This window comes from Falco biarmicus, chromosome 3 (assembly GCF_023638135.1).
Source record: "Falco biarmicus isolate bFalBia1 chromosome 3, bFalBia1.pri, whole genome shotgun sequence".
NCBI classification, from domain to species: Eukaryota; Metazoa; Chordata; class Aves; order Falconiformes; family Falconidae; genus Falco; species Falco biarmicus.
This window is the reverse complement of record NC_079290.1, coordinates 41,897,394-41,912,807: the sequence shown is the minus strand read 5'-3', so window position 1 is coordinate 41,912,807 and position 15,414 is coordinate 41,897,394. Positions and strand designations below refer to the sequence as shown.

The window sequence follows — 15,414 nt, the reverse complement described above, 5'->3', positions numbered from 1 at the left end:
CAGTGCCCTGGGTGCTGGGAGTCCCAAAGCAAGACAGACTCCTAAGACAGAACAAATATCTGATATCCTGAGCTGCCAAGGGGCAGCCAGTACAAACCACTAGGTGCCAGTGTGCAATTCACGGCTGGAACTGAGATTTTATAAACATATAATCCCACTGTGGCTCTGCTTTCCACGTCAGTTGTACCATTTCAGCTCAATCCAGAAATTACAAAGGCCTTAGTAATAGCAGCATGCATATCTCTAAGGTCACACACTCTTCATCAGAAGATGACAGGGAAAAAATAAACCCCGCTGATCAAATGGTACTTTTTGCTACCAGCAGAAAGAAATCAACTCTGGTTACAACTGACCACTGGCTGTCACTGGCACAGTTTTGACTCCAGTTGAGTAAGTTACACAGTCACCAAATTAACCAGCTCCTCTCTTATGTACCGTAACACTTCAGCCCTGCCCAAAACAACTCTCAGGTCACTTAAAAATGCCCAGTTTTGGGCACAAACCATGAAGGAGACACCCAGCTACTCCCTGCGCTGAAGGAAAGTCCAAGGTAACAATGTACTTTTAACAGTCCTGGGTAGGGTTGAGTACAAAGGGCTTGAGTACAAAACAAAGGAGTACGAGCATTAGCAGGCACAAAGGCAACCTCACTGAAAGAAAAGAATAGTAAAAAGCCCTACATAACTGTATATACAAATTCTGATGATAGAGGAACAAAGAGAGTTAAAATGAAAGAGTTTAAGAAAAATGGATACTAGTTTGTTCCCAAATTAAAAAGACTGGCATAAGTGGAGCCAGTGTACATAGAGCTAAATATCAGAGGCTGTAAGGTGTCACTCTCTGTTATCTAGAAGCTTCTCATTAATGATGAAGTAGTTAATAACCATAGCATATTTTTCTGACAAATAACTGGTTTGAAAAGGCATTTACTTTCAATAGGCATATTTTCTTGAAAATCTCAGACTAGTTTATAAAGAGCTACTATACTACTTTCGCCTTTTCAGTCACTGGGATTGCTCAGATGAGTTTTGTAGCATTGCTTTTTTTCCTTGGCTGGCTAAAGACTAATTGAAAACACAGTCACATTTCCTGTGAAACATTCAGACACATGAAAATGGCTGTTGAGCCCACGCCTGTCTCTTCACCAGTATGCTGTCTCAAACAGTAGCCATAAGAAGACAACTAGGAAACAGCAAGAAGAGGGCAGCAAACTTCCCCCAGAAGAGTATTCTTGCAGCCTCTTAATGAGCCTCAGCCCAAAATATTTTCTAAGTCTGATGTGTTTTTCTAGTTAATAAACCCCATTTTCCCCCTGCATTTCTCCCACTGACAGTAAATTTTTAGCATCTACAATATCCAACAGAGGATTTTTTGACAGTCCGCGGCCTGTTACAAGAGCTGTTGTTTGTTTTGAACCTGGTTCTTTGTAGCTTTATTTGACAGCTCCCACTTCTAGTACTTTGCTTGTAAATTCTGAACACACGAAGGTTCCTGAAAAAATAAAATTAAGGGGTTCCTGTGGCTCACATGAAGATATTTGCAAGGTCTAGTGAAATCTTGTAGTTGCAATTAAATAAACCACATCCAATATTAACTAATCTAATCACATCTAATATTACTTGAAGGCATTATGCTGGAAGGTACCTGAAGCATAGGCATAAAGTATTACTTTTTATCCATGCTATTACTGAACATGCTAGCTCAGGTACCAAAAAGAAAATAACTGTTCTGCTTACATATATATGCAGACACACCTGGAAATGTAAGTTATTTTCTGCTGTCATTATGCAGCGAAATTGTAACAAGCATGAACTTTTAAATTATCTATGTTATGTTTATACCTATTTTTACTACACTTGCCATGCTCTCTGTCTTGTTTCAGGTTGCTAAATTAATTTAGTAAGTGGAAAAGCAAGAGTCTGCGGTGTGGTTTACTGCGGGTTCAATTTTCTGCATCTCATTTGGAATTTCATCTGGGTTTGAAACACTGCCAGCAACATGAATACATTAAGGCAATGGAAAAGTTACCTGAATGACCTTATTCATACCAATCTATTTCCAAGCAATAGGGTTGGCTGAAGCTAGAGACCCTAGCTCTTACTTCCCAAATACCTTTCTGTCTAAAGAAATTACAGTTCCTGCATTCTGAAGCCACGCTCCTTCTTCACTGCATAAGGCAATTCCAAGCCACTGAAAACTGAAAAGTAGCTGATATTAACATTTTCACCTGAAGCTTCTTCTGTTACTTAGGAAAACCCCCATTTTTTTATATTACTTTGTCATAGCTGCACTCTAGGCTTGCAAGTGTTATTTTGTGTCTCAAAGTACCTGAATATTAGGGACTGCAATATTCGCTATCGCAATGCACAAGTTTTTCAGATGATAGTCAATTTCAAACCACTTATTTTATGGGCTGTAATTTGCAATACCTAAGCCTCAAAGATTTTAGTCCTTCCCTGTCTCAAAATCTGAAAGGCAGGTTCTGTAAGGAATCAAGACTGGTGGCACTTCTGAAGATCTCAAAAAATTCAGAAGGTGCCCTGACCTCCCTCCAACAGCTTTCTGACTGGCACTCTGGCCAGGGAAGGGGAGATGGGAGCTGAGAGTGATGGCAAGACCAGATCAGAATTGGGTCTAGAGACAAGAATCACAGCCAAGCTCAGTCCAGTGATCATACAGCAAGTCCAAGGGAAAGGAGGGGCAGGCCCTCACCTCCAGCTTTCTTCACAGCAGCCCTCAGGAGTGACAGAGCTGACCCTGGGACTCAGCCAGCTAACTCCCTAACTCAGGTGACCATGCTCATAGAAGTGCGGGGGGACACACTCTGCGCCCTGACACTGTACAGAAATACCGCTAGAGACAGCTCAGTGAGCAAAAAGCTGCCCCTCTGTGCTGATAGCATTCTCCAAACAAACCACACTTCATGGATTTAGAACAGAACTCTTCTGAAGTGGAGGAGGAACCTCCTCTTCATCCACTCTGAAGTTGCCTAAGGTGGGAACACTGGGCTTCCAGGTCCTCCTCAACCTGAAGCCATACAAGCCTACATCTCCTTGATGGTGTTCTCATCAGCAAGCTCCAGAATGGTGTCTCTTTCCACCCTTCCTGCTGAAGCTGAACATGATCTCAATACTGTCCACGCCTCCTCACCAATCACTCTTTACTGCCATATCTACAAGCAAAACCTGGAGCAGGGACCAGGATCGAAGCCATTTCTTCCAAGGGAAATCTCCTTTCAGCAGGTTATGAAGTTCCTCTCTTGCTTACTCTTACATCCCTCATGGATTTGGACATATTTCAAATGCTTCCTTCCCATCTTTCAGACACAGCAGCTTAAACACCTGCACCTATCTGGCTCCTTAAAACCACACAAGAGTCTATGCTTGGTCACTTGGAGAACTCTGGCCAAAACATAAACAACAGCTTATTTCACTTCAGTAGTCCTTGAGAATAGGTAGCTATTCTAATCTTTGAGACTGAAGAGTACAAAATATGCTTAATCTGGGTTTGGGGAAGAATTCATATGTTCCAAACATGTCCCAAAGTCTTTCTGTCAATGCACTCTACCTTCTGCACAGGGGTCACAACAGTAGAGATCTAGTTTATTTAGGTCAGAAGACAGGGCCGTGCAGACCCGAATATTAGGGACTGCAATGCACAAGTTTTTGATAGCTAGAGCTCCTGGTGGCTGAACAGTGAAGAAAGGTGGTGCTTTAAGAATGCAGTTTTGGATAATTCTTTTTCTTGTGGATTTTATTGCCGTGATACCAGAAACCTTTGGCGGGTTATTAGCTTAGTTTAAAAGATTACTTCAAATACTCCATGTGCCACTTTTCACCGGTGTTTCACGAACTGCAAGATGCTGCAGCTGATGGCTACAATCACTCTGGCCTCAGTCAGCAGAGGGGCACAGCTTCTGGATTCTCTCCCAAGAGGCTGGATCTGCCTGGCTCCATGACACAAAGCTGTCCCAACTCTTCCTGCCCGATACTTTCAAACTAGCTGACAGTTTTTTTGCAAATGGAAGCAAAAAGTGTCCTTTGTTGCATTGTTTATCCAGTAGTCCACTGATTAGATATGAAAACCCAGCTCCAAAGAATACTGAAGCAATCCATGCAAGGCTGAATAGGATAAAGAGAAGAGGTTGCAGGAGCAAAGTTTGAAGGCCTTTACCTGAGACTAGTATATACACATGAAAATACCCAACTCCAGGACAAGACTGTGCCCTTTGACTTCTCACACCTGAGTGGTAAGTGGAGCTGCAGGCACCATCCTATTTCTGCCTGTGGTCTGTGGGCAGTCCAGCACAGAAGACCTAACCTTCTGAGAACAAATGCCATTATGACCCTTGCAGAATCTGCAAAACCAGACAGAGCTAAGTACTGAGCCCTGTTGGGGCATGAATATTTGCACGTACACCATAAGCAAAAACCTTGCCTTGGGAATTATGTCGGTATGCACAACCTCTCCGCACTGGGCACCCCAGCATAATATTGAATAAACGGTGCTGCCTTGTTTGCCCTGCTCTTGGTATTTCTCAATTGCTCAAAAAGTGGCCACTGCTGTTTAAAACTACCTCAAGAATCTCTGCTGTAAGCAGATCAATAGATACCCAGGGAATTTTTGCACCTCCTCAGCCAGGCAGGAGCTGAACAGGAACCTTGACCGGCTTTGCGGCTGCACCCTCAAGATCCTGTACACATGCTCACAGGCCGCCATGCCTGCAGAGCCCCAGGAGTGCTGCTGTTTCCTTGTCTTCGCGTCTGTATTGTGTGGGCAGGACCACTGTGAAGGTAAACAGCTAGCATCAGGCTGCATCCCAGCTACTGCATGGACCACAAAGGATGTTCTTCTGCTCCCATCTTCTACACCCGACTAGATCAGAGACTCAGCTGGGGAGCCACTCTACACACAGTGACTGTTCACCTGTGTCGTCTGTCACCTCATCTCCTGTCATCGGTGACCCTAAGCAGTATGACTGCTGCTTAGTGGCTTCCACTTGACTCATTTTTAAAGTATTTATACACCACCATTTCCTTTTGCTGATTATGCTTGTCTTTCCAGCTGGGCACTTTTGCAGCTGATCAAATGTTACTAAGTACCTCTTAAATATTTATTGACTTTCTACTGATCACACAAATCAAGTTCACAAATTTAGCTCTTGGAGCCACTTTACACTTTTATGGTCTAGTTGGATATTAAGCAAAGCCTTTCTGAGTGTTTTCTTTCTTGTGCCATAAACAAACAAGGCACAGTTTTAGAAACAAGTTGCAGCTTGAGCAGGAAATTAAATATCCAGTACTGATACTGGTTCTGTCACCTTCTCAGCTATCAGCTGAAACTTGTCTTATTATATCACACTGGATTCCAGAAAGCAATATGCACAATACATCATACAGCAACAGACAGACTTTTCCAGTAACTTACCAACAGAACCTCTTCCAGCTGGAAAACACCAAATCACCAAAACATTCCTCAGGAAAATACTGATTTCAGCAGCACAGTGACAGAAGTTTTTCACACCAACAGGCAGCATTTTTGGAGTTCCACAAACTCCTAGGCAGCCTGCTGAGCTGGATGTCCCAGATGCCTGAATACCTGGGCTAAGGAGGGAGATGACTCAACCCGCCTGGGAGACCCTCATGCCCACGTCCCAGCTGCCAGCAGGGCTCTATCACCCTGCACATGGACAGGTCCAGGGACAACCCAGGCTGTTGGGAAAGGCACAGCTTGGGTTCCCCTCTTCAGCTTCTCCCACCATGTGAAACACATTCTTCTGAACCTCTTACCCCTCCAACACCTAAAACCCTTCTCAGCAGCAGGTGGGTCATGTTGTTCCACAGGCAGGAGAGCCCCCCGCCGCCTCGCTCCACTTACATAGCTAACATGCCTCAGCTGCATTGCTGAGCATTGCCATCATACAGAAGTTAGGAAATCAGCTTAAAAATAAAGGTGGATGAAATCAGGCAGGCAAGAAATGAGAAGCATGAAACTGGAAACTCAACCGAGACCACTGTGATAATTTAATCTCAGTGGCATTTTTTTGTTTGCCCCGGAAGAATACTTAAGTTTACACATATGCAAAGTAAATATACTTAAATTAATAACTTCTGCAAGCTGTGTCTCTCCAGCTTTTATCACCTTTTGTACCTCAGCAAACCACTGTAAGGTTTATTTGGGGGATTTTTTTTTTATTCTTTACAGCAAATGCCTTGTACACAAAGAGATGTTTTTCTCATCCTTTCATGAACACGTGATACACAAAATCATCTATTAACTGTTTTCAAAAGCTCATTATCAGGCAGTTGGTAAGATTCATGTTTTCATCTTTATTACCTTCACTCATTGTTCACTCCTCTTTCAATGACAGGAAACTAACAAAGGATAGGGAATTCAGATGCTGGGGACCTGAAATCTCTACTGACGCATATCTGTGTAACCCCATTTTCATCACATAATGATCTACCATATAGCACATATTACAACAGATTTCTGTGAACACTTCCCTCAGAAGGGGATCATTCTTGCTTGAAGGTATGTATTTTTCCATCAGTAAGCTGAACCAAAGTACTCTACTAATCCTGCCTTCTGATACTGGGAGGCTGCCTACTCTCCACAAAGGAAAACAGAGCACTGATCCCTGAATTACTGCACAATGCAGTAGATTTACCTGCATCGGTCAGAAAGAACACGCTCCTATGGAAACTGCACCAAAGCTAAGTCCTACACATGAGCTGGCCTGTGGGGAAAGCAGCTCAGTTTCAATGCCCCCATGGCTGCAGACACACAGGATATCCGAGAAACAGCTGCACAGCTTGTTTCAGCAGGTGCAGATGCTGTCCACTTGCAGCACTGCTGCAACTCAGCTGCCGACGATACCCATCATCCAAGAGCACACTACAGAAACCAGCCTCAAACGACAGTGTTTCCTGAACTATTCTTTCAGTCACAAACAATGACACCGCTCCTTCCATTGATAAGATTCAACCACAAGTTTGCTAAGCATGAGTGCTGGGGCAAAAAACAGAGTCCCATCTGACAAGCTGCACTTGTTCACTTCTTGGGGAGACTGTTCTGTGTCTCCATGACATGATGCTAGTAATCTAATAAAGAGGACACCTTTATTAGATGTGACTTAACTATAAATGGACTCTAGTTCCTAACCATCTTTTTTTCTAAATCCTGCTCTTCTCTCCAAGTACTACTCCGTAGGAGGCTTGTGGTAGAGGGGGAAAGTAAAAAAAGGGAAAGTATAAGGCAAGATTTATTGCCTGGAGATTTTAGAGCTGTGACCTGTTATTTCAGATACCCAGCTTTGGACTGAAACCTCATTGTGCTGGCAGTCAGTGCACACATATTGGGGAAAAAAAGGTGGGCCCTATTCCCATGAGGCTACAATCTAAATGAAATGCAGTTTTTAAAAAAAACAAAACAACAACAGGGCCTGACTGTATTTTGGTACCGTCTGAACAAAGAATTGGCTTGCACATGGTTTTATTCATATTTATTTAGATCACAGTTGTGAACTACAGGACCAAAGAAATAAAAAGGGAGATAACCTCTCTCCACATAATTTCTATAATCTTAATATCAGGCTATATGATGAAAAGGATTATCTTAATTGGATAGCAGTATTTTTGGTTTGGAATTGAAGGACATTCTGGATGGCAGAGATCTGCAGTCTCCTTGTTGGCAAGCAGCTGGAATTGCAGCTATGATGCAATTTTTGTGTAGCTGTCAAACAAGGGTCCCTCTCACTGTGTTAGCTGGATTCCTTCTTTGTTATTATTGTTCTGATCCAATTAGTCACTGATTTCAAGTTAAGGGATCTAACTGGCTGATTGGACTGAAAAAGATACAAGAATAACAGAAACCCAAACTGGTGGTACAGGAGGAAGAACAGAATTTATTTTTTTTTTATGTGAAGTGCCTCAGTAAGTCAATTGCATGCTTTAACTAAACCTTAATTGCACCAAAACCAACAGAAAACGACCAAAAAGGTTCTGTCTTGATTTATTACATACCAGAAATGCAAGAGATGGAACTGATTAATCCAGGAATCTGTCACTATGAATATAACAGAAAACATGGAAGAGACAGGTCTGCAAACAACAGAAGCAGCTGATCTCTGCTATTTCCCCTTTGTTCAGCACTGGTGAGGCCACATCTGCAGTGCAGCATCTACTTCTGGGCTCCCCAGTTAAAGAGAGACATGGACATACTGCACAGACTCCAGCAAAGGGCCAGTAAGGGGCTGAACAGACTGGAGCATCTCTCCTTTGAGGAAAGGCTGACAGAGCTGGGACTGTCCAGCTTGGAGAAGGCTCAGGTAGATCTTAGTAATATATACAAATACCTGAAGGGAAGTGCAAAGAGGATGGAGCCAGGCTCTTTCCAGTTGTGCCCAGTGACAGAACCAGAGGCAAGGGGCACAAACTGAAACAGAGGAGGTTCCTTCTGAACATCAGGAAACACTTTTTCACTGCAAGGGTGACTGAGCATTGGCACAGGTTGCCCAGAGAGGCCGTGGAGCTTCCCTCCTTGGAGATACTCAAAAGCTGTCTGCACAAGGAGACAATTCACTGACACAGGACTTCCCATTTGGATGTTGGTTATGGTGCACATATACCATAATGCAATGCCATAGTGTGGTCTGACATAAGGCTCTTTACACTGTGTTCAAATATCACATACATCTTCAAAGACAAGGCTGGGTCATGGAACAACAGGTTCTAAAATGCTGATATGTGTGATACAGAGATGCCCTTGACCTTCCTGATTACAGAACTGCTGACACAACAACAGCAAAACTGCTTGTGCCCAACATAAAACAGCAGAGAATCCTCACAAATGTATTCTAATCTGTGCATGCCTTCAGGTCCCATCCATTTCCTTGCAGCTGGTACAGCTAAAAAAATACTGAGTTATGAAACATACTGAATTGTGAAATATCATTGCCTACTTCGCTGAGTACTGGTATACACATACTTCTATGTTAACAAAAACTCAGCTTATCCTTCTCTGTACTGGTTTAAGGCTCAGTTAATTGAAGAGGAAAAAACTGCTTTTTAAATGTAGAAGTAAAGAACAGTAGAACTGAAGATGTTTGTCCTGAGAAGATTCTCCTGCAGGGTGTCTACACTGCCCAATGCAGCTGAGATCTCTGGGCTGCTGCCAGTACAGGTAGGTCAAACATCAGACTTGGCACAGGCATGTTAAGGTAGAGCATTGTGCAAGACGTACTCTGAACCAAGTAGCTGTACTGCTTCTCCTGTCCGATCTAGCCTGTTGAAATGGCTCTGATGTCCATATGCTGCACTGCATTAAAACTAGAGAATGAAGTATGTGTTTTATTAAACCTCAAAATGAAAGCATGCTTTTTTGCTACAGGAACAATAACATTCTTTGATGTCTGAGTTAAAGAGTTGCTTACCAAGTAAATTATTTCAAGCTATCAAGTGATTGACCATGAGGATTAAGAGATTATTTATCATGTCAGATATTCAAGATAAATTTATATGTAGTGCTGCCTCTTTATTATCATTTTGATAATAATTTTGGATTTGATCTCTATGTTAAAAAAATCTTACAGGGTTGGGGCTGCAAACTCCTGAATCATGCTTTATAACATGCTGGTATTCTCAGTTTCTGATGACATTACAGTCTAAGCATACTGATGATTATACTGATTTCAAAGAGTTGATATACCTGAACACCTTCAAGAATTTTGCTATTACCATCTCTCACTGGTTTTCTCAATAAGAACAATTAGATGAAGGTGATAAACAAGTAATGCTAGTGCAGATTTTCAGAACAGCTGTGAATAGATGCCTATTTCAATTCATGCTGTGTATTTACTGCAAATGTCTGCAAATATTACTTACTGGAAAAAAAACTAGATACTCTTACAATTCCAGTATGAAGGGTATGTGTTACATAGCAATAGTTTGCCTTGTCTTCAATTTAGAAATAGATTTAAATTAAATAGCACTTTTTCACAAACAGAAAACTACAGCCTTCTCATTAGCCAAGCAGGGGCATTCTGACAACTGAACACACAGTTCAATGAATTGCTATCTGAAATTTATGTTTTAATTCCTAATAATTTTCATTTCTTCATCTATGTTCACAGGCTGTCACAAACCAACAGAAGGTGGACAATCAAAGCATTCCACACCCTTCCCATCCCCATTCTCTCCTTCAGCCCACTATGCTCAGATGAGGATATATCACCATGCTGCTCCCCTCTACAGTCAGCCCCTCAGCACCAGCTTTAACGCTATGTATTAACAATAAAAAGGAGTAAAACAGCTTTCCATCAGCTCATGACTTTCACTTGCTGGTTTTCCTTGCTCTGAGATTAGGGTCTGACAGCAATGTAGTAACACCCAGCTACACACAACGCAAAATATTCTCTGTGTAAACAGTGCCTATTTCTTCCTCTCTTGCTTCCCATTTTGCCTGTTTTTCACTTTGCTTGCTTACTGCCCCACTGTAGTTTTAATCACCTCTTTTCCTGCTCCATGCTTCTTCAACTCTCTGTTCTAAACTTCAAAATGTTAAAAGTCCAGAGCCTTAAAAGCAAGACATTCAAATGGATCTGATATCCACCACCTTGCTGTAAATAAAAGGTAGATTTTGTCTCAAATGTAAAAGCAAAGGGAAAACCATTGCTTCAGGTTAGTTTGTGCTCTTCAAATGCTTACTCTGTTCTTGTGTTTAAGCTACATGAAGGCGGCAATTTTGGGGAAAAGCTAATGCACAAAATAAGAAAGACAATAAAAGCTAATGATCAGGCTTCTGAGGAATTACCTTCCAGTGAAACACTGTCTCACGAATTTTACCACGCTGCCTTCCTTCCAAATATCCTTCATTTTTCCAAAATGCCCTTCCATGCATTTCTTAATGTTACAGCCTAAAACACTCACTCCCAGCACCTTCCTGCATCCACACCTTCTTTTTCATCACAGCCTCCTTCATTCTTAATATGTCTTTAAGGGTTATGATCTAGTTCCTGTCTTGATGATGATCCAGCAAGTGCTGGAGGGCATTCATACAAGTAGTAAGGGGTTCAGAGGCAGAGCCCACCACTGATGTCAACAGCACAAGCCCAAGTGACTCCTCTCGAATAGGCTGCACACCTAAGACACTATTATGGTCATAATAAATAAACCTATTTAGAAATAATCTTTATAATCCCTTTAGTATTTTCATAAATTTAATGAGCATAAAATAGAACATTTTGGAACACCAACCAAATTCTGAGCAATCTACAGAGGATACTATTCTTATTTTCCTGTAAAAATCACTAAAGTCCACTCTAATGCATTTCCCCACCCCTTGAAAAGGTGAGTTATTACACAAGCTTCAATATAAACTAGAGGTAAAACTGAAGGGCCACACAGTAACAGCGTGTGTTTATGCTAACCAAATTCTCATTTGAATATGTGGTTGCTTCAGTACATCAACCATCAGCATTTTTTTACATTTCTTTATCAGCCTTATTGGAAAAAGTTAGGTTTGCCACAGATGATTCCAAGATACTTACCCAGTTGTGTAAGGTATATTTATTCCCCCTAGATTAATGCTTTCACATCCCACAATGAAGAGAGTTGAAAAGCACAGCAGAGATACACCACTGCAGATCATAGCCAACTTTGCAGACTCTCTTGCACCAAGTTTCAGTTTTTTTATAATGTAGCCGCCTAGGACAATACCAACACCAGCACTTGGGACAATAATCACACCTGCCGGGAAGAAATTTGAGCAACATTAGAACAGGACCTATAGAAATGGTATAAAACATAAATATTGGTTTCATTCCCTTAATTAGATGAATGCAAATGCTGCACTAAGATCTCCATTGTCTGCTAGCAAACTGAGTCAGACTTTTCAAACCTTTGGAGTGTTGTCAAAGAACTAATAAAAGCCTCCTTATGATATTACCAGCAGCCAAAACACTATAACGGAACTATTGTACTTACAAACAGAAACATTGCTTTGTATTTATTTTAGAATGGGAAGAAGGGCTACGTATTGCTCCAGTTTAACTACTGAAAATTTGAAGAAATCCAGATTTGGACATGCATCTTCCTATTGCTACTCCCATGATTAATTCCAGTGAAGCACAAGTGTTAACTTCAGGCAGGACCCCAAAAGCCTGCCCACCTTGGGAGTGCACGCATGAGCCTGGCTGCAAATTCTGCCTTCTGGATCCTTTACTCAAGCTGAATAGCACTGTCCCACATCAGCACCCCGATTCATCCGATTTATCCCAGCACAGCCATGTGGAATGTAAACTGACCAAACACGATTAAAGAAATTAAGATATTAGAATTAGTATTAAGAGTCAGTTTAAGACACAAAAGATGTCCCTACAAAATTTCTGTTGCTCTGCTGCTGCAGTTACAAGGTAGCAGTTCAGCAACACATCACCGGGCTGTCCTCACTTGTAGGGGTCTGAGGTGGTGTTAAGTTAGCAAACATCTTGCACTTCTTCACTTCCCCTGGCTTTTGCTTCTCATTGACATGTGAGAAGGTCTTTAAATTAGGTCTTTACTAATAAAGATGCATTCCACATAAATATTAAATTTGAACAACTTGGTTCTCCCATTAGTGAGTTACACTGCACTGCTGTTTTCATCCATCCTTGCCACACTGTGAAAATCAGAACATTAAAAATGAGAAGAACATAAGCAAATTGTCTGCCAAGGCTTGCTCTCATTCAGGAGGATGGAAAGGTAGAGGAAAACCTACACAGAAGTATAAAGATCAATTCCTCCATACTGGGGATGGAAAAATTCTCTCTCTGGGAGAAACTGGAAGAGCAGGAGCAGATTTCACTGTTTGTGGTGAAGGCAACAGAGAGAAGCACTCATTCCCTTCTACATGTCAGGAAACCTGACAGGTTCTTTTGCCCTAAGTACAAACTCTTCATCCTTATGCCCCTCTCTTTCTGCAGGGGATATGAAATCAGAAGTGATGTACTGTCAAAGACACACAGCTACTACAGTGCACCTCCAGACAAGCTTCCAGGGCAAAGCATGTATTCCTAATCAGAACATACATTCTTCTTTTTCAAAGGCATTCTGAGGAATAAAGCTTAAGATCTGATACTAAGCTATTGCACTTCACTCTCCATCATTTTATAACGAGTTTGGCTTACTGGGATTGTGTGTGTGCTAAATACACTCCTGGGTATAGTGCTCCAAGGCAATATCGGCTTTCAGTGAACAATTTTCAGGCTTTGTCCTTTTTGCTGTTGTCAGGATGCTGTGGCACTTGAGGCTTTCCACAGTGGCAAAAGATGATCTTAACAGCTACTAATAGTCTGGGAACAGAAAACTGTAGTATCTGCTAAATAGGCTACACTTCCAAGAGGAATACCGTGGAGATTTTCTAACCAATTCTGTCTGGGATATCTCTTCTAAAACTAAAGGTAGATCCAATGCATTTGTAAGCCTTTTAGCCTAAGTTACCAGAATAGTGCTTTATAATACATAGTGTGCAGTTCTTCCAATTACAGATTATTTGAATTGTAACTCGCTTTGTCACAAGCAAATCTGCCAGCAAAGCACCTGAAATTTTAATCTGGATTTGTCTAAGATCTACCTGTAGCCTAAAGTCAAAGTTCTTTTTCTTCTTTTTGACTTAAGAAAGCCAGGAGGCTAAATGCCACCTGCTCTACACATGGAAAACAAAACTTCAAGCAAGACAAGACTGCAGCACAAGCTGTACAAGTTCAAGACATGAAGTTCGGCACATGGCATTTTTGCTGATGATTAATGCCAGGTTTGTTTAAAAACAGAAATAAATTGACACTTAATTAAAGAATTGCTGCTTATGAATTGAGACAGAAAATGACCAATAAAAACTTCACATCAGTTACATTAAGAGATTCAGCAAGCACATGTACTCAGCTGACAATGCACTTATGAAGTATAGATGTAGTAATATAAACAACATGTAAGTCCTCCTTTTGCTAACCAGAAGTTTGTAAACAGAACATGTCTTTCACTAGGTTAGCCAGTAGCAATTAAACACAGAATCTCCTAAGTTTCTCTTTCCCATTTTTCCTACAAAAAGAATGCATAAAATTCATAACAACTTCTGACTTTAATGCTAAATTTAGGAGTTGGGGTTGCGGAAGCAGTGCTCACTTGTCCATGTTGCACATCCAGCCTGAGCTATTTCATCTTCTTCTGGTTCATTGTAACAGTCTTCATCAAGTAATTTATAACAGGGAGAACAACAGCTGTCAGTAGCTTCGCACCCTGGACAGAGTCACATGATTTTTTCCTCTTTTAATGTACTGGCTGTTGGACATTTTGTCTGGCAAGAATGTTTCTGGTTTGTCCTGAGAACGAAGCAAGTTAGAGAGTAGCAATCCCATCAAGACTCGTTACAGTGAAACTCCTATGCGTGTGTAACTACCCTACGCTTCAGATAGAATCACGGTCCCATCAATCAATATTTCCTCCTTATACAGAGAACACAGAGATTTCATGCCCTGAAGAAAATCTCATCCCAGCAAGCTCTCCAACAGAAGTCACCACATGGTGCTTCTCTGATGTCTCCCGTCTCAACTCTAGAAAGACTCCTTGCATTTCTTCCAGCCACTGCAGGTGACGAATAATTCCCACATGAGGTCTTTGTGCCTTCTCTTTCTTCTGCTACTTTTTGTCTTTTCCTTGACTGATGCCCCTGGGCAGCTTCACCCCATACTTCACCCTTGTTCCCACAACTCACTCTCCACTCCATCACTCCTTCCAGGCACAATATCTGGAAGTATGGGAGGGCAAAGAACTAACCTGCCTAGCAGTTAGCAGCTATTCGACATGGGAAGCACTATGGAGGAGGCCTAAAGACGCTTATAAAGACAAGTGTCTTTGACACAGCAAGGAAAGAAGGGAGATGATCTGCATAACATGAGCCCAGTTCTGCACAACATTTTGTCCCTTTTCCCTAGGGAGTTTCCCATCTCTTTGTCCCCCAGAGCAGTACAAAGCTTAAAATTCTGTGGTCTGTAGCTCTGTTAGGAGTTGGCATCGCTGTGGCAGCAAGCGAAGAGCCACACCTGCAGAGACAGCTCAGACCTGAAATGACAGGTGGGAAAGGATTTGGGGAGCTCTCCTGACTAGACTGTTGTGCATTCAGTGTTAATAAATAAGGAGAAAACCACCATCCTGGAGGATGGGACAGATAAATAACTTGCCACTGAGGGGGGAAAAAAAAAGTTTAGAATCTTTCAAAGATCAAAGAGGAAGTAAAATTCACAGCAAATAAGAACAGCTTTAAAAGATCTTTTAAGGCACGCAAATTGCAATAATGCCTATGAATTTTATAGCTTGTTTTTGTTGCTTTTTTCCCCCCTTGAAGACCATTAACTTATTAGAAAATGTCTGTCCGGGCTTA

At 41.6% G+C, this 15,414-nt stretch overlaps 1 protein-coding gene across 2 annotated transcripts in view; it reads right to left on the bottom strand.

Annotated features, from left to right (window-relative positions):
* Nucleotides 1–15,414, bottom strand: part of SLCO5A1 (solute carrier organic anion transporter family member 5A1) — an 82,605-nt gene that overhangs the window by 17,786 nt on the left and 49,405 nt on the right. For both annotated transcript variants that reach the window (XM_056332272.1, XM_056332273.1), the window contains exon 6: nucleotides 11,549–11,747. In XM_056332272.1, the coding sequence (XP_056188247.1) occupies nucleotides 11,549–11,747 (199 nt within the window). The remainder of the gene's footprint in view (nucleotides 1–11,548; nucleotides 11,748–15,414) is intronic.